Source organism: Lygodium microphyllum, chromosome 25, assembly GCF_053477565.2.
Source record: "Lygodium microphyllum isolate KBCC chromosome 25, Lygodium_microphyllum_v1.1.10, whole genome shotgun sequence".
NCBI classification, from domain to species: Eukaryota; Viridiplantae; Streptophyta; class Polypodiopsida; order Schizaeales; family Lygodiaceae; genus Lygodium; species Lygodium microphyllum.
The window spans coordinates 128825956-128848084 of NC_141159.1; the positions used below are offsets into that span (position 1 = coordinate 128825956).

Consider the following 22129-nt stretch of genomic DNA (forward strand, 5'->3'; position numbering starts at 1 on the left):
CTCGAGGTCCTTGGCCATCAACCATGAAATAACTACCATGTGTCTAGCAACCTTGCATATTTGATTATTTAATTAATCAAATATTACTAGCAAGATTAAAGCATCTAAAAAACTTCACATCCTTATGACATCAATAGTCAATTAACAAGACAAAATTACTTTTAATATTATTCAACTTCCACAAAGTGGCCAACATTATTTCTATCAGAGCTTCGACAATTCTTCATTTGGGATTTATTTTTTCTCTCTTCATTTCAACACAACTAATTATTGCTGATGTCAAAAATGCTAGTAATAATAATGATTTATCAGGCATATTTGGCACCAATGGCAAGCTTAAAGGCACCAATCATCCTATATGGGCTTACATGATGCGACATGTTCTTTCTTCAACTTCTATATTGTTGGGAATAAAGACTCACCATGCCTTTTACGATGTTCAACTCTGCACACACCCTTACACTAGTACTTTATGTATATTATCAAAACCTAAAGTGGTACATCTTGTCATTGTACCAGAAACTTTGAGTGTCATGCTCTCACTCTCTCTACTCTGAACGCTGCACTAAACCTAATCTACACTCTATCTCAATGCTTGCACATCTACCATCAAACTGGTATCAGAGCAAGCAAGAGGCAACTTGGCAATTGGTCAATTGTCACATGAAACTGTTAAGTGGACAGGCTAGTGAACAATTGACAGAATGGTCATGAAAACTGAGAGTAGATGACGGGCTGTGGTGCTCAAGCGAGCCAGTGGTCAAGCGAACTGGCAATGTCAAACGGACGACAAGCCAGCATAGGTGACGAAGGTTGCGACAAGCCCCAATAGGTTAACGCAAGACTAGGCTGGCAACAAATGACCAAGCAGCGCAATCAAGCGCACACAACAGATGGGGGTGTAGTCAAGTGGACGCGATAGGCAACAAGTCGCAGGCAATCGGGCCCAGATAATTTATTGCCAATTTTTTAATTATTTCCTGCAATTTTTCCTTCTCACACTGGCGGGTATTCATATGCCCAAGCACAGTGTGCAATTTTGACTCAAAAATTTCAGCCTTTTCCCAAATTTAGGAACTTTGATGCAAAACATGACAATCTGACTCAAAAATTGCAAAATCGGTGCACATTTGCCTATAAAATTTTGGGGCTTTTCACATTTTAGTGAAATTTCTTCAATTTCACTAAAATTTATGCACACCAAACCCAAGAAAATTGGGGCTTTTACAAAATTTCTTCAAATTGTGAAACAATTGCCTAGTATTTGCACTTGGGTACATGTATTGATACAATTTGGATGGATTTTCTTTTGAAAATTTGGGGCTTTTGACCGAAATTGCCAAATTTGTGCCTGTGAATGCTTTTGGAGCACAGATTGCAATCAAATTTTGGGGATTTCACATGTAATTGGTGCCTTGGGCTCTGAATGTGGCTATAATTGCTTGTGGAGTGCAGTAGCAAGCACTCTCTAATTCTGAAAATCTATTTGCAGATCTGAAATTTCTGCAATTTTTTTTATTTTCACCATTAGTTGATACTTTCAGTGTACCGTGGTCACTTGTGTGACATTTGGGCTTGCATTTGGTGACTTTTGAGTCAATTTAGTGTTGCAAATTATAGCTGGAAACAGTGATAGCATCAATCTTTTGCACATCAAGAAGCTTGAGGGTGCACATAATTTTGCAATATGGCAAAAACAATGCTAAAATGTCTTGATGCAAAAGAAACAAGTCAAGCCCATCAAAGCAAAGGGAATAAAACCAGCAAATATGGAACAAGAAGAGTAGGACGATTTGGATGAGCTTGCATGCTCTACCATTGAGCTCTCAGTGTCAGACAACTTCCTCTTTAACATTGAGAAGCTGAATTCAGCATATGCAATGTGGCAAAGACTTGAAGAATTGTACGCTTAAAAAAGTGCAGTCGGCAAGGTTTATTGGCTGAAAAAGTTGATGGACTTTCGCATGAAGGAAGGTACACCCATGTCTGTACATTTGAACGAGTTCAACTCAATTTTCAGTCAGCTGATTGCTTTGGATTTCCATATTGATGATGAGTTCAAGGCTATTTTCTTGCTATGCACTTTGCCTGAAAGTTGGGATACTTTCAAGACAACTTTGAGTAACTCAAATGCTCAGTTGTTATATTCTAATGTGGAGAGTTCTTTGTTGATGGAAGAACTCAATAGGCAAGTCACCATAACTAAGCAGCCAAGTGTTTCTTTGTGGCATAGCCAATTAGGACACGAGCCAAACTAGAATGAAAGTGCTTTCTCGCTTGGGTTATTTACCTCTTTGATGTATATTGATTTTGAACAGTGTGATCATTGTATTTATGGTAAGCATACTCAAAAGTCACATAAGAAATCTCTTTCTCTTTCTCTTTCTCTAAATTCTTCACCCTTAGAGTTGGTACATTCAGATGTATGTCAAATGCCAGGGTTATCTCTAGGGGGAAAGAAGTATTTCATTACTTTTGTTGATGATGCCATACGCAAAGTATGGGTTTATCCAATCTATCGTAAAGACAAGGCCTTGGATAAATTTAAAAAATTTCCTGACACTTGCTGAAAATCAGACAAGCAAGACCTTGGTGGGGAATATGTGTCCAAAGCCTTTCACAACTTTTGTGACAGCAAAAGGATTAAAAGGGAGCTCACCATCCCTCACAATCCACCCCAAAATGGTGTTGCACAGCGTATGAACAGGACCATTCAAGACAAGGTCCGTGCAATGCTGTCACATGCTACTTTACCTCATGGATTTTGGGTAGAGGCTGTTATGACAACCGTACACTTTATTAATCAATTACCAAACATGTCTCCTTTTTTTTTTTTTGGGTGGGGGGGGAAGGGAGTTCCTTAAAAAGGGTGGTCGAGCAAGTCACCTTCATATGCTCAATTATGGTAATGAAGGTGAAATGGGGTATCAATTATGGAATCCCGAGAAAAGAAAAGTAGTACGCACCAACGATGTTATCTTTCGGGAAGATCGCATGCACAAACAGCCCAAAAAGACAAAGAAGATCAGAAGGGTTGAATTCCGAGAGGATGTATCAATAGAGCAACAAAGAATGCCCGGTAGACAACAGCAAATACCTGCTGTAAATGTCCATGAAAATGTAGGGAATAATGCTTGAAATGATCAACAAGATATCGCCCGTGATGTACCACAAATTCAGTTAGAAGAGATGCCTTTGGAATGACCAAAATCAGTTGTACAACATGCTGAACTTGCAGAACAGCAAGCTGTTAATGCAAATTTGGGCTGAACTGCTAGCAAATCTTGACCATTGGATCCAAAGGTCGATCAAAGTGCAAAGACAACCAGATAGGTTTGTTCCTGGTGTTAATTATGTAGCTCATTATGTCATGTTAATTGATTGTGGTGAGCTGTCATGCTTCTAGGAAGCAATGGACAGAAAAGACAACAAGAAATGGCATAAGGCTATATTGTCAGAGACAAAATCTCTCATGAAAAATGGCACTTGGGATTTGGTCCATTTGCCTAAAGGGCAAAAAGTGCTACCATGCAAATGGGTTTACAAAATGAAAGTCACTTCTGGTTCTTTGCCAAAGTACAAGGCACGACTTGTTGCTAAAGGATAGAAGCAAGAACACGGAATTAATTTTGATAAAATCTTTTCTCCTGTAGTCAAGATGACTACTTTGTGAACCATTTTGGGTTTGGTTGCATCTGTGTTAGGGGTAAAGGCGCCTCCGCCTAGCCGCCCGTGTATTACTACACTGACACTCACCGCCACTGCACACTATAGGTGGCGAGCGACCGTCACCGTCACTTTATTCTTTATTCTTTTAGTGACAGTTTGAATAAAGGAAGATCCGGTCACACATTGTGACTGTTGGAGTTCCCATTTCTTGTCTCTCTCTTTCTTGCTCTTGCTCTCCCGCCATAGCTCTCGGGTGCAAGCTTCGATCCTTCTCACCTTTCAACTGGTATCAAAGCACGGCTTCCCGACTCTTGAGCTTGGCTCGTGGCATTCTCAACTTTCCATCGACTCCCCACTCGCATTGGGTCTCCTTCCCGACAGCCATAGCTCATTCTCTTGAGCTCCCGTCACTCTGGGCTTCCCGAGTTTCTTCCCGGCCTATTGAAACACCATCAGGGCATTGACATTGAGGTATTGTTTCATTATTTCAGAGTTTTACTTCAGTCCACAGGTCTAGGTAAACAGGGTTTTCACAGGTTGTGGGCAGCCATAGCTCACACCTCTTGGAGCTTCCTTCACCTGGATCTTGCTTCCAGCTTATCAAGGCTTGCTAAGGCTTGGTGTAGGCCTTCTTTGGTCCCCATTTGTGCCCCCTTTGGGCCCCATTGTTGACACATGGGCCAGCAGACCCCCCCAGCCAGCTCACCTTTTTTCTTGCGCATGTTTCAAAATCTGGCCCAAAAATCACTCTTTTTGTCATATCTCGAGCATTCGGAACCCGATTCAGGCAAGGTAAGAGTCTAAGTTGGGGTTTTGGCACGCTTCGAATGCGATGGTGATGTCGGATTTGCCAAATCCTAATGACAGAATATTCTACAACAGATTTCAAGTCTGAGACAGCATGTATTTGTATGCCTATGGCTTATGTGATGCTTCTACTGATGTCTATTGATACTGGATCACTTGTGGATGTTATGCCTCTTACGTGAGACGCATTTGGAGCTGATTTAGCTCAATCATTGACTGTGTCCAAAACATGGCAGCCACCTATTACTTCAATTTTATGCTTACAGGTCTTGGCATTTGATGCCCGATTATGCCCGGTTGGTGCCTATACACACGGGAATGTATGTCTATGGTTTGCCTATGGATTTGAACTTGGATTGAGCACTGATTTGCTCAATTTACAGAGGTTACATGCTGCTGGAAACTTCAGGGCTGAAGCTATTTATGCTATAGTTGGGTTATGTCTATTAGTCGCGGGATGCTCCCAGCTACTCGGTATGATGTCATGATGTATTTGGACTATGCCACATGTCTTGTTTATGCTCTGGAATGCTTTTGAGTTGAGATTAGAGCTCGATTTGGGTTTGACTGTCACTTCTTTGCAGCTGGCATTTCATCTATGACATGGTTTATGCCTAGGCTACCCAGTACGGATTATGATGTCTTGGTGAATGCTTTATGCTTTGGCTGTGGATGGCAGTTGTTTGAGCTCGTCTCAACATTCATTTGAGTATTCCCTTGAGCAATTGGACATTGACTTGGATTTTTCCATTACAACTTGGCTTTTTCCATTACGACCTTGAATGCTATTGAGGCATTGTCTTAGTTACTTGTCTTCGGTACTTTGACTTGGTTTGCTTGAGCTGTTGAGCTCGTTTATCCGCCTTTTGAGCCAGTTGGAGCATCTTGTATGCTTGACCGACATTGAGCAGGAGGTTTATGCTATTTTGAGCATTATGCAGATACTTGAGACTTTGGGATCTCTTACACTTAAATGTTGCATGGTTCATGCACTGATACCTTGGAGTTGCTTTTGACCTGAGCTTGGGCTTTGTACTCTTGTGAGTATACACCTACTGGTGTCAGGTCTTGCCAGTGTTATGTATACTTTGCCCTATTGTCTAGGGAGTATGCCTACTCACTGACGGATGCTTTGGTGACATGTTTGGGTGTTTGCTCAAGGTCTTGATGACTGTTTGGTGCTGTTTTATGCCCGTTTATGGCTGGTCATGTCTTGACTGTCATTTATTGACTTAGTGCAGTGATTTGGTCAACAATTGACTCTCACAGTACCCTGCTGTCATTTATTACAGCAAGCGTACAACTCCTGACATGGGATTTTCATGCTGAAATATTCTGAAATGATATACTTTCACTAGTACTTGGTGAGCAGCAGCTTTGGTTATACTTTACTCGCCATTTTCTCTCGATCTTGGTGATTTTTTGGTCATTTTCTGCAATAAACAGCAAGCAATTTTGAACTGTTTGCAATCTTCCAACTTGCATTATGGCGAGTTCGTCCACTAATCATGCTATTTTCAACATCACTAAGCTTGATGATACAAATTACTCTAATTGGAAGAGCCAGATTTGGCAGGTATTGGTGCAGAAATTGCAAATCAAACCATTGAGGTTCAGCAGGCAGCCGCCTGCAACTATGCCAGATGAGGAATGGTTTGAGCTTGATGAGTTATGCAAGTCCACTATTGTATTCTCTCTCACAGAACAGGTTCATTACAATGTATTTAAGAAAGAACAGAGTGCAAGGCAGTTATGGGATAAAATCAAGAATCTCTATGACAAGAAAAGTCCAGCGAGTCAAATGTATTGGCTGAAGCAGCTTATGGATCTGCACATGAAGGAGAATGTGACCATGTCTGCTCACTTGAGCCAGTTCCATGCTATACTCAAGAACTTGACTTCGTAGGACATCACTTTTACAAAGGATGTCACTCCTCTTTTCTTGCTCGGTACTCTTAACGAGTCATGGAATGTATTTCGCACTGCATTATGTGCCTCTACTGCTACCTTGAAATTATCTGATGTTGAGAGTGCTCTTCTGCAGGAAGGGATTAACCGTAAGAATTTGGATGCCTCTCGTGTGTCGCATGCTATGACAGTTAGAGGCGGGAATGATGGATATGGAATGCATGGCAGTGGCAGTGGCAGTGGACAAGATTCTCAGAAATCTCGGTCCAAGTCTCGTGGGAAGTCACGTAGCAAATCCCGTGGTAGGAATGCAGATGTTACTTGTCACCATTGTGGAAAAAAGAGCCATATTAAACCACAATGCCATGAACTGCGCAATGAAAGACGCAAAGATAAGGGAAAAGACAAAGTGCAAGATAAGTCTTCTAATCGCAGCATAGTGCTTGCAAAGTCCAATGTTAAAATTAAAGAAATCAATGTTATGCAGCCTGAGGATGTTGATGATGATGATTATATCCTTGCAGCTTCTTCTAGTGTTTTACAGATGACAGAGATACACTCTATGTATGCACAGTGTTGACTCTTGGACTTAGGTGCGTCCTTTCATGTGACACCTTGCCGAGAGTGGTTTCATTCATATCGTATTGTTTCGGGCTCTGTGTGCTTGGGTGATGACAGCTCTCTTAATATTGTGGGCATTGGTGCTTTTAGGCTGCAGTTTCCTTCTGGCAGCAATTTTGTTATGCAAAATGTACGTCATGTACCTGCTTTGACACACAATCTCCTGTCAGCTGGACAGCTTGATGACGCAGGTTATCATGTATCTTTTGGAGACTTTGCATGGAAGATCACTCATGGCAGACTTGTGATTGCGAGAGATGCCAAGGCTAGCAGCCTCTATCCCTTGATTGTATCTGCTTCTTCCCTTGATCATGTTTTGTCTGTGGATTCTATCCCACATGTATCTCTTTAGCATGCCCGTTTGGGCCATATATCTTTAAAGGAAATGAAAATGCTTTCTGGTTTGCAGTACTTACTGCCCCTTGATTATGCATGTTTTGATTCATGTGAGCATTGTCTTTATGGCAGGCAGACTAGGTCTACGCATAACAAGTCTGGTAGGCCACGCATGAGTGAGCCCTTGGCATTGGTACATTCGGATGTTTGTGGTCCCATGCCTTGTCAGTCTATGGGTAGTGCAAATTTGTTACGTTTCTAGATGATTTTTCACGAAAAGTTTGGGCTTATCCCATTAAGCTGAAATCCGATATCTTGGATGGGTTTCAGAGATGGCTTGCATTGGTTGAGAACCAGTCTGGATATAGGCTAAATTGCCTAAGAACAGATAATGGGGGTAAGTATGTCTCACGTGCTTTTGAGCAGTTATGTGATGAGAGGGGTATTAAGCATCAGTTGACCGCCCCCTATATACCCCCCCCCCCCCCCCCCCCCAGAATGGTTTGGCTGAGCGGATGAATAGAACCATCCAAGAGCGTGTACGTAGTATGCTTAGCTACGCAGGCCTAACACCGAGCTTTTGGACTGAGGCAGTTAGTACAGCTGTGCATATCATAAATAGATCACCTTCTAGTGCCTAAGAACAGATAATGGGGGTAAGTATGTCTCACGTGCTTTTGAGCAGTTATGTGATGAGAGGGGTATTAAGCATCAGTTGACCGCCCCCTATACCCCCCCCCCCCCCCCCCCAGAATGGTTTGGCTGAGCGGATGAATAGAACCATCCAAGAGCGTGTACGTAGTATGCTTAGCTACGCAGGCCTAACACAGAGCTTTTGGACTGAGGCAGTTAGTACAGCTGTGCATATCATAAATAGATCACCTTCTAGTGGTTTGGATTTCCAGGTTGCAGACGAGATATGGACTAGAAAACCTCCCTCTTATACACATCTTCGTGTCTTTGGATATGAGGCATTTTGCCATGTGCCCAGGGACAAGAGAAGTAAGCTGAATCCTAAGAGTGTCAAATGCATTTTCCTTGGTTATGGAGATGCAGGCGAGATGGGTTACCGTCTCTAGGATCCGCAGGCACGGAAAGTCATCCGCAGTCATGATGTAGTCTTCCATGAAGACAATATGCATCGACAGCCTGAGAGAGTTGTTGAGATCCACAGGGTCATATTTCAAGAGGAGCCGAGAGCTCCCGCACAGCCAGTTGGACAGCCTACAGCTGCGACAGATGCTCATGGTCTGGGTGTTGGACAGACAGCTGGCCAGGCAGCCGAGCCTGCCGTGAGACGGTCTACTAGAGACAGACGTCCACCTGACAGATTTCAACCCTCAATACATTATGTCTTGGTTACAGATGCATGAGAGCTTTTCACTTATAATGAGGCTATGCGCTTGGGATTTGGTTTCCTTACCTACGGGCAAGAAGGCTTTGCCATGCAAGTGGGTGTACAAGCTGAAAAGTACCCCTAGACATCCCAAGTCGGCATACAAGGCTAGACTGGTAGCAAAGGGTTTTAAGCTGGAGCATGGTGTGGACTTTGATGAGGTCTTTTCTCCTGTGGTTAAGATGACCACCCTGTGCTTAGTCTTGGCTTTGGTTGCTCAGCTTGACTTGGATTTATACCAGATGGATGTCAAGACGGCTTTCTTACATGGGGACTTGCATGATGAGATTTATATGGAGCAGCCTAAGGGCTTTGCAGAACCTGGTAGGGAGCACCTAGTGTGCAAATTGAAGAAAAGTCTTTATGACTTGAAGCAGGCACCTAGGGAGTGGTATCATAAGTTTGATGCCTTTATGCAGTCACAGGGCTACAGCATGAGTGCTATGGATCCGTGTCTTTACACGAAGAAAGCCCGTGATGGTTCTTTATTGATTTTGGTACTCTATGTGGATGATATGTTGATAGCAGGGAAAGCCCATGATGAGCTTTCTGCTCTTAAGGCTCAGCTCAAGAAGAGCTTTGAGATGAAATATCTGGGACAGGCCGCTCACATACTTGGTATGCGCATTAGACGCGACAGGCATCAGGGACTTCTCTACTTGTCACAGAGGGAGTACATTCGTAAAGTCCTTGAGCACTTCCGCATGCAGGACGTAAAGCCTATTGGCTGTCCATTGCCTTCTTATGTGAAGGTATCACAGGGTGATTGTCCGCAGACAGATGAGCAGAGGGCCGAGATGGCCAAGATTCCCTATGCATCCGTAGTGGGCAGTCTTCTGTATGCCATGATAGCCACTCGTTCAGATATTGCCTTTGCAGTTGGTGTTGTGGCACGCTATATGGCTACACCTGGCAAGAAGCATTGGGATGCCATAAAGGGTATCATAAGGTACCTGAAGGGCACTACAGATATGTGCATATGCTATGGCAGCCACGATAAGGGAGTCGTGGGATACACTGACTTTGATTATGCAGGACATGCAGATAGTAGAAAGTCCACTTCTCGCTATGTATTCACCTATGCTGGAGGTGTTGTTTCTTGGATGTCCAAGGTGCAGAAATGCACAGCCCTTTCTACTATAGAAGCCGAGTATGTTGCAGCCACTGAGGCTTGCAAGGAGGTCATTTGGTTGGGTCGTTTGGTTGCTGACCTTGGTATTGATGCTATCCCTACACTGCATTCAGATTCTATGAGTGCTATTCAGTTAGCCAAGAATCCGATCTTCCATCCGAAGACGAAACACATTGAGGTGAGGTATCACTTCATATGTGGGGTCGTTGAGGATAAGACTGTTGATCTTGTCAAGATCTCGACTGACCAGAATCCTGCAGATCTGCTCAGGAAAAGCCTCTCTACAGAGCGCTTTGCCTTCCTCAGGAGATTGATGGGCATGGGATGAGATGACGTTTTTCCTCATCCTGTTGTACATGTGTACATGTTGTACTGTCTTTTTCTTTTTCTTTTCACTCCTCACTAGGGCAGATTCGCCTTTAAGTGGGAGGTTGTTGGGGGTAAAGGCGCCTCCGCCTAGCCGCCCGTGTATTACTACACTGACAGTCACCGCCACTGCACACTGCAGGTGGCGGGCACCCATCACCGTCACTTTATTCTTTATTCTTTTAGTGACAGTTTGAATAAAGGAAGGCCCGGTCACACATTGTGACTGTTGAAGTTTCCATTTCTTGTCTCTCTCTTTTTTGCTCTTGCTCTCCCACCATAGCTCTCGGATGCAAGCTTCGATTTTTCTCACCTTTCAATCTGAAGATATGGAACCCATATAGATTAGATGGATGACAAGACAGCCTTCTTACATGGTGATCTGCATAAGGAGATCTATATGCAGCAACGTCAGGGTTTTGTTGCAAAGGGAAAAGAGCACATGGTATGTAAACTCAACAAGAGTTTGTGTGGGCTGAAACACGCACCACAAGAATGGTATCATAAATTTGGCACATTTATGCAATCTCAGGGATTCCATCACTCTTAAGTTAATCACTACTTATACACCAAGAAAGCAACAGATGGAAGCCTTATTTTCTTGATTTTGTATGTGGATGACATGCTGATTGCAAATAGGGATATTCATGCCTTGGACTCCTTGAAGCAAAGCTTATACAGTAGCTTTGATATGAAGGATCTTGGTGAGGCCAAACACATTCTTGGCATGCATATACTCAAGAACAAATTGAAGGGTCTTCTCTATCTATCACAGCAGGAGTATATTACTAAGGTTTTGCAACATTTCAATATGGAGGGGGGGAAAAGCCATTGGTGTACCATTGCCTCCATATGTGAAACTTAATGCAGATGATAGCCCTACATCTGATGATAGAAAGGCTAAGATGGCCAAGATTCCTTATGCTTTAGCTATTAGTAGTTTGATGTACGCTATGGTTGCTAAATGTCATGACACTGCATTTGCAATGAGAGTGGTTAACACGTATATGGCGTATCCTGACAAAAAGCATTGGGAAGCAATGAAGGGTATCATGAGATACCTTAAGGGCACAAAGGATTTGTGTATCTGTTTTGGTAAGTAAAAGTCATCTATTGTTGGCTTCACCGATGCAAACTATGCTAGTCATCCTGCTTGCGGGAAGTCTACTTCAGAATATGTGTTCACATTCACAAGGGGAGCAATCTCTTAGATGTCCAGGCTACAAAAGTGTGTTGCATTGTCTACTACATAGGCAAAGTATGTGGTTGCCACTGAGGTATGCAAAGAGACATTATGGCTTTCACGTGCGGTGAGAGAGCCTGGTACTACAGAGGTTCCTACCCTCCATTGTGACAGTCAAAGTGCTATCATGCTAGCACGGAATCTTGCCTTTCATGCAAAGACAAAGCACATACAAGTGAAGTATCATTTTATCAAGGATGTACTCAATAACAAGAGCATTGAGCTTGTCAAGGTATATACAGATAATAACCTTGCAGACCTTCTCACAAGGGGTCTTCCAACAAAGCAGTTTGCCCATTGTCGCCAGATGATGGGGATTGGATAGTATGTGTGTATTTCAGCTTTGTACATACATAGAGACTTAGCTGATTCTTTTCTCTACCTTTAGGCACATTGCCTTTAGGTAGGAGGTTATTGGGAATAAAGACTCACCGTACCTTTTACGGTGTTCGAGTGTACACACACCCTTACACTTGTACTTTATATATATTATCAAAACCTAAAGTGGTACATCTTGTCATTGTACCAAAAACTTTGAGTGTCATGCTCTCACTCTTTCAGCTCACTCTATCTACTCTGAACGCTACACTAAACCTTATTTGCACTCTATCTTGATCCTTGCACATCTGCCATCATACACCAGCTTTTACCGATGAGACAACTATGATGCCCAAGTTCATGTCTTAATTGGCTTATCAATGAAGTGAGACATCATTCCCCACATTCGATCATGCAAGATATCCAAGCAAGAATGGGAACCACCTGCTTCCTTGTATTAGGTGTGCAATGAAGTACAAGTTGCATTACAAGCAACTAAAAGATGTTTGCATGGATGAAGGAGGTACTTGCTGGCAACAAAGATCTTTAAAAGCAACTATTAAATATTGATCAAGTGGTTTGAGGATAATCAACTTGTTTCTATCACTCTTAATGGTCTACACAAATCTTATCAAGGGTTATTATTGCCGAAACCCAAGGCATGATATCACTAAATGTCGTAAGCATGTTGCATTGGAGAAGGAGGAGCCCGGTCATCTTGTTACACATGTGAGATAATACCATGAACTATACTCAATTCAAGGATTATACTATTTTATTCAATGTCAATATAATCTTTCTATTCATGATGATCATTTTTCTATAACTACTGACAATTCTACTTGGTATTTCCATGTTGATGCTTCTAAGCACATTACTTCTTGTTGAACATTATTCTCATCAATTTCTAGTGTACCTAAGGGGACATAGTTATGTGTGCAAACAATGCCAAGTATACACTTAAAGGCATTGGTCATATGCACACTATCTCTGTTTCATGTATCCTATGAAATTCAGTATCGAGAAGAATCTTGTTTCTATTTCAACTATTACAACTTTTGGCTTTCAAGTCATTTTTAGTGGCCCATGTGCGGTATACAATGGTCAAGTTTCTTCTTGTATTGTCTTGACAAGCACCATCACTAAAGGCCTCTATTGTCTTGGTAAATATGATCAACAACTTGTTGAAACTCCTAATTATCGTGCCTTGTGCGCAAAAGATTATTTGCAAGATACACATTATGGCACCAAAGGCTTGGCCACATTAATGATCATGCAATGATGAAGCTCCAATCAAAGGATATGGTCCAAGATCTTCCTAAATTCCACCTACCATTGATCACATTTGTGAAGACTATCTACTTGGCAAGATGCATAGATTTTCATTTCCCAAGGATTCACATGTTGGTGTTCCATTCAAATTGCATCTACTTCACGGTGATGTTTATGGTTCTATGAGAACGAAAGCTCTTGGTGGATTTCTCTATTTTGTCACATTCATCAATGACTGCTCAAGATTTAGAGTTTATGAGTCGAAATCAACTCTACATTAGGTTCGGTTTCAATAGCACACACGCACTCACACTGAATAAGTCAACAGCAAGAGAGGAGTGTTGAAAAGTCACATTTGTTAAAAATAACAAGTATGCTCTGATACCACGTCAAAATAAGCAACCATGTAGGGAGACGGTAGGTTTTAAAGGAAGTAACACAAAGTATGTACGGCAAACACTGAGAGAGAAGAAACTCAGAAACACAAGAACACGGTGATGATGCATGAATCATGCTAAAAATAACTGCACTACCTTGTCTAAATCAGGAGGCAACACCTGTAGGAAATCTGCACAACGAAGGGAGCAAAATGCAATCCTCTGGGCAGTGGGCTATCGTAGTAATCCCTAGAAGGTGAAGGGCAAGTGTCGAGGGAGCTAATTGTAGTCCTCTAAAGCCATCGAAGAAGTGGAAAATGATCATCACTTGTCGAGGGAGCGAACCGCAGTCCTCTGATGCTGAGAAGTGACCTAGGCAGCAAAACGCAAATCCCAGAGTGTCAAAGCTATCAAACGCAGGAGAGCAACCCACTGCATACATAATAGCATCAAGCCAAAACTTTGGGGGCAACTTATTGTGTGAAAGCACAAAACATGTCATTTCCATCAAAGTGCAATTTTTCCTTTCAGCCACACCATTTTCTTGAGATATGTAAGGCATAATAAATTGATGAGTAATGCCCCTTTCAGCCAAAAAGGAGTTAAACTCTCCTAACATGTATTCCCCCCCTCAATCGGTACAAAGTGTAATCAGCTTGTATCCACTGTGTTCCCCAGTGGCTACTCAAAACTCTTCGAGACAGCAAACAACCTCTTCCATTAGCTTTCCACACACAATTCTCCACTCACAAGGAATAGAGCAATCTTCTTATATGTGCATTGGTGGCTACAACATACAACAAAGAACCCTTATGCTATAGAGACACTTTTTCATATAATCGATGGGTGGATGCAATGAAAGCAAAACTTGACTCCATCCATCAAAATGACACTTGGGAGCTATGTGATTTGCCTCCTGGCAAGCGTGCAATTGGTACCAAATGGGCTTTTGAACTTAAAAGAAGTCAAATGGTTCTATTGATAGATACAAAGCCCACTTGGTTGCCAAGGGCTTTGTATCTATCAACACTGGCAAAGGACAGCTTACAGCCTCTACATTTCTTTTTCAATGGCCAATGTGGGGGGCAGCCTGCATTTACGATGGGCAGCCTGTTCCTGATTCTCGCCGGCTGATTAAGCATTTATAACAGCTGGTCAGTCAGCATTTATGTGGCCAATTGCAGCTGGTCAGCCAGATTTGGAAGTTTTTGGCTATATAGAGCAGCCCCCCCACTTTGGCTGGTCATTATCTCTTTCGCAGATGGACAGCACACTTCAACATCAGCCTCTCTCCCGTCTCACTGCTGCTGTTGTCAACAGCCTGATCCAGTGCCCTCACTAATACCTTGGGCTGCGTGCAGGATCAGTCCATCATTGTATTCAGCTTGTCATTCAGATTCAGTGCAGAGTTATCACTTCATTCTCTTCTCTCTTGCAATCTCTCTCTTCTCTCCTTTCTCTATGTTTGTTTCCCTTCCATTGTGCCACAATTACTGTCGCCTTTAAATCCAGTACTATCTTGGCAGCTAGTTTGTAACTATTGAGGGGAGGCATTTAACATTGTGATGTCATAGTCCCAAGCATATTGAGGAGCTACTTCACTTGTTTTCTGTTTGGGGACTGTAAGCCAGACTCCCAACTATACTGAGCAGCCACTTCCCTTTTTTTCTTTCTGTTTGAAGGTTGTAAGCCAGTTTCTATGTTTTACATTCTTCAATCCTCATCCTTATTGTTTTATTGACAAAAAGGAAGAAAGAACTGGAGTTTTCTGAATAATTTGCATTCGACAAGAAGTGCCCTTAAATTCAATCAAGCTACCACAAAAAATCCTAAAAGGTTTTCTTAGTATTTTGTGTATTAGCATATTTTCACCAAGTGATCTGAAAAAGAAATCCAAATACCTGACACCTTCGTTGTGTGAGCAAGTTAGCTGTACTAACGCCTCAAGAGCACCAACCTCTTGCCCAACTGCAGCATTGTTGCCATTACTATCCCCATGAGCTGCCAAGTTGGCCAGTGCACGTGCAGCCTGTTACAAAGTTGCTAGACCCCCTTCAATATGATTAATGAGCTAGCAAAAGCAGTAATCATCATTACTGTGCCAAAAGACCCCAGGCAGAATACATTCCACATCTACATGATTCTAAGATATATTGTGGTTTCTGAAGGAAGTGGCAACATGCATTGCAGAGAAGTATGTGCACGCACAAGTAGTCATCTTTTTCCAGACATTTGCAAAGGCAGGCTGTAAACAGATAAGGAGAAAGATAATAACAGAGCATGAGTAAACACACAAATGTGACCTGATCTCAGCATAAAATGAAGCTACCTATCACAGAAGTGTTACACAATCTAAGAGTATATCATTTGGCCTATTAATCCATAATTCCTCGACTTCTAACAAGTGAAACCCATTGTATGTTTTCATACAAAAAGTCTCCACAATTTGCAAAAAGAATGGAAGGGCAAACCTGCTCTTGCACACCTTCATGCTTGCAAAAACGTGCAAGTTTTACTAAGGCATGCACACCACCAGCCATCGCTACCTCCATGCTACATTTGTCGTCTGCTGCTAAATTGGCAAGTGCCCCGGCTGCTCGTTCCTGGAGTGCAGAATTAATTCCGTGAATTAAGTCCAATTTAAGAAGAGCTTAGAGTCAATTATAAGTGGAGAACATGCAGGTTCACAAATACCAAAACTCCTTCACCACCACTCGGCCACTTAAAAATCAGATCCACCAGTGCCCTGATGCCTCCAGCTTCCGCAATGGCACCCTAAAAAGAAGAAAATATTCATGAAACACTGGACAAGCCAACCTTGTCATTTATCAGTGGATAGTAATGAATCAATTCAAACATAACCACCTTGTGCTCCTCCCCAACAGACAAATTCCACAGGCCTCCAGCCGCTTCCTCAGCGACCCAGCGATTGGGAGACCTTGCCAATGATGCCAGAATGCCAATTCCTCCCTCTGTAGCTACAGATTTTGCAACCTCAGCGTTTACAGAAAGATTTGCTATAGCCTGCCAGCAGCATCACAGAGTTTATTTGGCAAACATACAAAACAGTATTAGATTCCTTACCACTTAGTTATTTCCAATTTTCTTGTCCTCTCTTTACAGTTTTCTGTTTGTGTGGTTTAGGTATCAAGGACATAGACCTTTTATGCCATGGCTGTACAAGTGGTGATAAAGGCTTCGCATATCTGTTGGGTATTTATTAACAAGGATCATGTGAAGAGATACAACCTTGAGACATGTGACGGTCCAAATACAGCACATGCAGTACCAAATGACGGATGCACAGTGATATGAATCATCAGTTCCACAATCTATGTGCATAAGATCCAATTGCCAGACTAATGTCAAGATCAAGAACTCAACATAAAATGCTGGGTATCAGCCATAAGACATATAGCAAGGTAATCGAGGCTGCATGTACAAAAATCATATGAACCTATCCTCAGAATGTGGAAAGAAAGATAAATCCTGCTAAACCAATGACAAGTCCTTGTAAGGCCTACAACAAGTAACAGGTACAGAATGGGCAACGGCCTAGTTGTTACTTCCAATTATCTTGCAGCAATGAGGACCACTCTCAACAATTTTCTACCCATGTGTGAAGGTATCAAGGATATAGACCTTGTATGCCAAGGCTGTACAAGTGGTGAGTGATAAAGGGCTTCACAAATCTGTTGGATTTTTGTTAAGCAGGATCATGTGAAGAGATGCAACCTTGAGACATGGTATGGTCCAAATACAGCACATACAGTACCAAATGATGGATACACAGTGATATGATTCATGAGTTCCACAAACTTTGTGCAGACTGTCAGACTAATGTCAAGATGAAGAAGTCTAACATAAAATCCCAGGTAGCTAGTTTCAATAGTGCATAAATCTAATCAGCCATGCCATATAGCAAGGTGTTACAGGCTGAATGTACAAAAATCAGGTGGATGTATCCTCAGAATTTGGAAGAAAATATAAATCCTGCTAAATCAATGACAAGTCTTTCTAAAACCTATGACAAGTAAGAGGTACAGGATGTGAGATGCTAGGCCAGGTACAACCCACCCCAGTATTATGTTTCACCATAACCCAGGAAAGTTACTGGTTTGATCACAAAGATGTACCTGCACAGGTGAAGAAGGAAGCTTACCTTGACATTCGCCAGTACCTAGATAAATTCCTAATTTGATAACCCTGCTGTACCATGCAAGGCTTAACAAAGATTCTTACCTTGGCCGCCTCAGATTGCACCCCCTCTCGGCAGGATCGAGCCAGGTCCAGCAGAAAACCAATGCCACCACCATTCATCACCGCTTCTGCTCTAGCAGGATCCACAGTAGCATTGACCTCATCAATAACAACAAAAGTGGCCAAAGCAGTGGCTGCTCGTTCCTGCACGTCCTCTTGTGCACTTTTGACGAGACTGAGCAACACAGTGGTGCCTTGCTGTAGCCAGAAATCATCAAGGCCAGGGGTGTTGCTATCAGCAATTCGGAGTAAAGAATGTGAAAGAACCCACTCGGTCCACTCGATCAGCTCTAGACAAGCCTTGTCACTATGCTTTTGGCCAAGTTGATTCCACAAAACTGTACCTTTTTCATTTTCCCCCCTAGATAGATTTGTATTTATCCCCGAGGCTACTGACGAGAGTTCCTTCACAAGGTCAGTGAAGCGGGCCAGGAGGATCTTGTTTTTGGCTGCAAGAACTAAGGAAACAACTCCATCCTCCAGACTAGGACAATTGAGAGCACAAAGAACTTTCAAACTATCCATTGCAAGCACTCTGCTGGCAGCTGCAGGAGTAATGTCAGTGCATGAAACGTCCAATGCAACCAAAGCAGGAAGCTCACTTAGCAACTGTGATGCTGCATTCCATTGCATATTCTTGCACCCAGCTAGAGACAAAAAACGCAAGTTCATTGCTGATGACAAGGCCACCTCGTCTACCAAACCACAGTCCAGAAAACCCAATTCAGTGAGAGAGGGACAGTGCTTTACAAGTGCTCCAATAGCTTCGCCATCAATTTCACGAATGCCTGAAAGCTGGAGGCGCTTCAGTTTGGAGCAGCAAAGAGCAACCACTTTGATAGCATCACTGGTAATTCGATCACATTCTGGCCCCAACTGTAGGCTTTCAATTGTGCCATGCAGTGCAGCAAGCATTGACAGGGATGCATCTGTGAGGTCTCTGCAGCCATCCCCACTAAGTTCCTTGAGTTCCTTTGCATGCAGATTGATGATAACTGCTGCAGCATTGGCACCACGAAACCTAAGTCTTTGCAAATTTGCACACTTTGGGGCAAGAGAAGAAGCCATAGCTGAATCTAGTGAATGTGCTCGCAGATCCAGAGACATCCACAAACATGGTGAAGCACCGAGGCGACGCCATGTCTGACAGACGGAGGCTAAGCTTGCTCTGTCCCTGTAATTCAAAAGAGAGAACAATGCTACAACAGTGTCATCTGGAAGGCTGGTCCAATCTACCACCCGCTCTCCTTCAACCGAAATTACATCTTCAATTGTCTCCTTCACCCTGCTTCCCCCTGACTTGTCTCTAGGTCTACTGACCTTTCGACGTACCCTGCGGTTCATGGCAAACTCTCAGAAGGGTCCTTCAGGCCAAACCGTGCACATAAGCAAACTTTTGGATTGTCTCCAGTGTCCTGCTTCGGACTAACATATTTCTAGGAAGCACAAACCGTAGCCCCATCGCAATCACTGCAGAAAGGTGCTCGAAGCAATGTCCTGCTATGCACAAAATCGAGCTGCAGTGCCTGTTTCACTCTGATTCAATGTTGACCCTGATGACAACAAGCTATGCAGAAATCCTTGATCAACAAAACCTCTTTTGTCTCCACATTTTGGGAGCAATTGCCCTGTGAGACAGGACAACGCATTGTGCCGCTTTCACATTTCGTTTACCATTGTAAGACTGCCCCGAAGGGCCCAATGAGAGGAGCCAAAGAAAGCACCTGACAGTTAGAAGAAGCCAAACCACAGAGAATTGCCCATGTCGATGTGGTGAGGCCAAGCTAGGAGAGACTACCACCCGATTGGTTGCTCTCTCTCTCGCGCAGTATTGGCCTCTTGAGGGAGACAGACAGCCCAAGAGCCCGAACTCGATGACGAGGGATTTTGGCAATGGGAAGACAAGCAAACAGGGCAGAAAAGAAGCGATCAAGATGGCGAGATACAACGCAAAATGAACGAATTATGCCTTTTGTTATTGTGCTTTCATATAATTAAATTAATAGATCAAATGTTCATTGTTGTTGTTGTAGATACCTTTATCATTATCCTAGTACTAATGGGACACACATAATATGGTAACCTTTATTTTCTTATAATTCTATGCTTAGTGGAACGGGCAAGCTCAAAGAGAGGGTTCACTATGCTCAATCATCATATATTGACAATTTTGACAATTATTGAAGAGGGTATGCACATGAGAGGAGGATTCATTGTTACATTGTAGATTTCTACAAAGCATTTGAGACATTGTTTAGGGGGGATAAGTGCAAGCTTGATTGGCATATTGATACCCATTTGCTATATATAGATGATGTGGTATTGGTTGTTGTAGATTCTCCTTGGAGAAATGCATGCGTGCATTGTAGGCTTTTTGCACAAATAGATGATTAACATGAACCTTCGAAAGACTAAGGTGATAATGTTTAAGCATTGCACAAGCTCAGGATGGCTCACATGGTGCATTAGTTTATCCTTGGAGGGGGTGTGTTGAGTATGCTAAATCGCGAGAGATGGCAATAGAAGAAGAATAGTCAAGCAAGATGAAACCATGAAGGCAATGAAGAGAGAACTCTATTATATACTAGATGAAAGCCAGCAATGATTAGCCCCTCCACATGCTATTGACAAGTGTGCCTATAAATAGGCAAGAAACTCAAAAGGAAGCCTAAACTACTATTGGGTGATGTAACTAAAGAAATTGTAAATGCTTTTGAGTGGCATCTCTAGCAAAAAGATGGATAAAGCCAAAAATAGGGACAAAGGGCAATAACACCAAAAGTGACCAAAAAGAGTGGACCGAGACATAGCTTCTAATGTCCTTGGTTGACTTAGTGTACAGCTCACAATGAGGAGATGACCATGACCACTAATAAGATTTTATGCATATTGGGGGTCACATTCATTAAAGCTACATTTCCATTGTGAGATATAGTGGCTACCAAGTTAGACAAAGGTTATATTGTTGGGGGTTAAAGGTGCATGTGCCTAGCTGCCCACATTTACTCTGTACACTATAGCACACACTTATACACTACATTATACACTGCAAGTAGCGGGTGCCCATCACTATTACTTTATTATTTATTCTGTACATGACAATATAATAAGGGAAGGCATGTCACACATTGTGATCGTTTGAACTCCCACACATCGTATTACTCTCTCTTGCTTGAACCTTCGTAACTCCTACATCTCTCTTGCTTCCTAGTGCACAGATTGGATGCTATACGTGTGCATAGCTGGAAGGTCCCTAAGAACAAAGAACTCTACAAATCTTCATAATTTCAAGTACAAAGCAAAAGCAAATTTACACGACATGGGACAAAAGGGACAAATTGGGTGCAATCTCCCCCCATGCCTTGTGTGAGCGTTTCACAAGGCATGTATTCATAGATTTATCTATCTTCAATTCCAAAAAGAGCCCACCTTACAAAAAGTATGCTTTTGCTTTTGCCCAAATATAAAGTAAGGTGTTTGGGCATCCAAATGGGTTGTGACCAAATACAAATATCAAATAATGAAATATTTAACCGAGCGTCTATGTGCATAGAAGATAATAAATGTTTTGTCAAGCATTGTTGCAGCGCATAGGGTTGAAGCTCACTGCAGGGGTCTGGCAAGGAAACTAGACAAGATAGTTGGAGATGTGGCTTCAAGAGATAAATAGATTACAGTGAATGCTTAAAGGTTCAAGAGGCACTTCACGGTCATTCACACGAGTTTGAGAAAGAAGAATGTTTGGAGTTTAAGAGTTTAGACTCCATAGATGTTAGAGAGAAGAGAAGAGTTGAAGGTTTCAAGCCAAATCCAAGGCTTCCAAGTTCTTAGCAAAGATCACAAGTATATTACCTCAGAAGCTCTAATTCAAACCAAGCTTAATTTCTTGATTGTAGGAGTAATCACGAATTATGAAGTTAGGTACGTGTATCAAAAGCAACTCTACATCCCATCATTCAAGCATGGATCAACTTTGTATGTTTAGATTCAATGTAAATTGTAAGGGACAAAACTTATGAGTCAATTACAAGGCTTGTAGGACAAAGAACTTTGCTTCAAGAGAGCTTCAAATAAAGATCCTGATAAAGTTAAGTTACCACAACCAAGAAATAAGAGAAAGAGCTCCTCTTAATTCAATTTATAGTATCTATGAATGATCTTCAAACATTCCCCTGCCATAGGCACATAATACTTGCATATTTTGACAAGATGTCAACTGTAGAGCAAGAAATGAATTAAAAGATCACTGTTGTAGCTAATTCTTTGAATATGGCTGAAGATTTCAGCCCCAAATCACCCCATAAAACTTTCGGAATTCACCTTTGATGATAGCATAAACTTCCGCTAGCATAGAGTGTGTAGATCAACCAAATACAAGTGTAAATCATACCATATGAAGCAATAGAGAAGTAAAAGGATCTGTT

At 42.2% G+C, this 22129-nt stretch overlaps 1 protein-coding gene across 4 annotated transcripts in view; it reads right to left on the minus strand.

Annotated features, from left to right (window-relative positions):
• The window catches only part of LOC148014732 (protein ARABIDILLO 1-like), an 83122-nt gene extending 63465 nt beyond the window's left edge, over nt 1-19657 (minus strand). For all 4 annotated transcript variants that reach the window (XM_087666332.1, XM_087666331.1, XM_087666330.1 and 1 more), the window contains exons 1-5: nt 17688-19657; nt 16311-16469; nt 16140-16220; nt 15917-16048; nt 15347-15474 (exon numbers count right to left, since the gene is read on the minus strand). In XM_087666332.1, coding sequence (XP_087522458.1) covers nt 15347-15474; nt 15917-16048; nt 16140-16220; nt 16311-16469; nt 17688-19049 — 1862 coding nt within the window. In that variant the 5' untranslated portion in view covers nt 19050-19657. The remainder of the gene's footprint in view (nt 1-15346; nt 15475-15916; nt 16049-16139; nt 16221-16310; nt 16470-17687) is intronic.
• Nucleotides 19658-22129: the final 2472 nt, after the last annotated feature.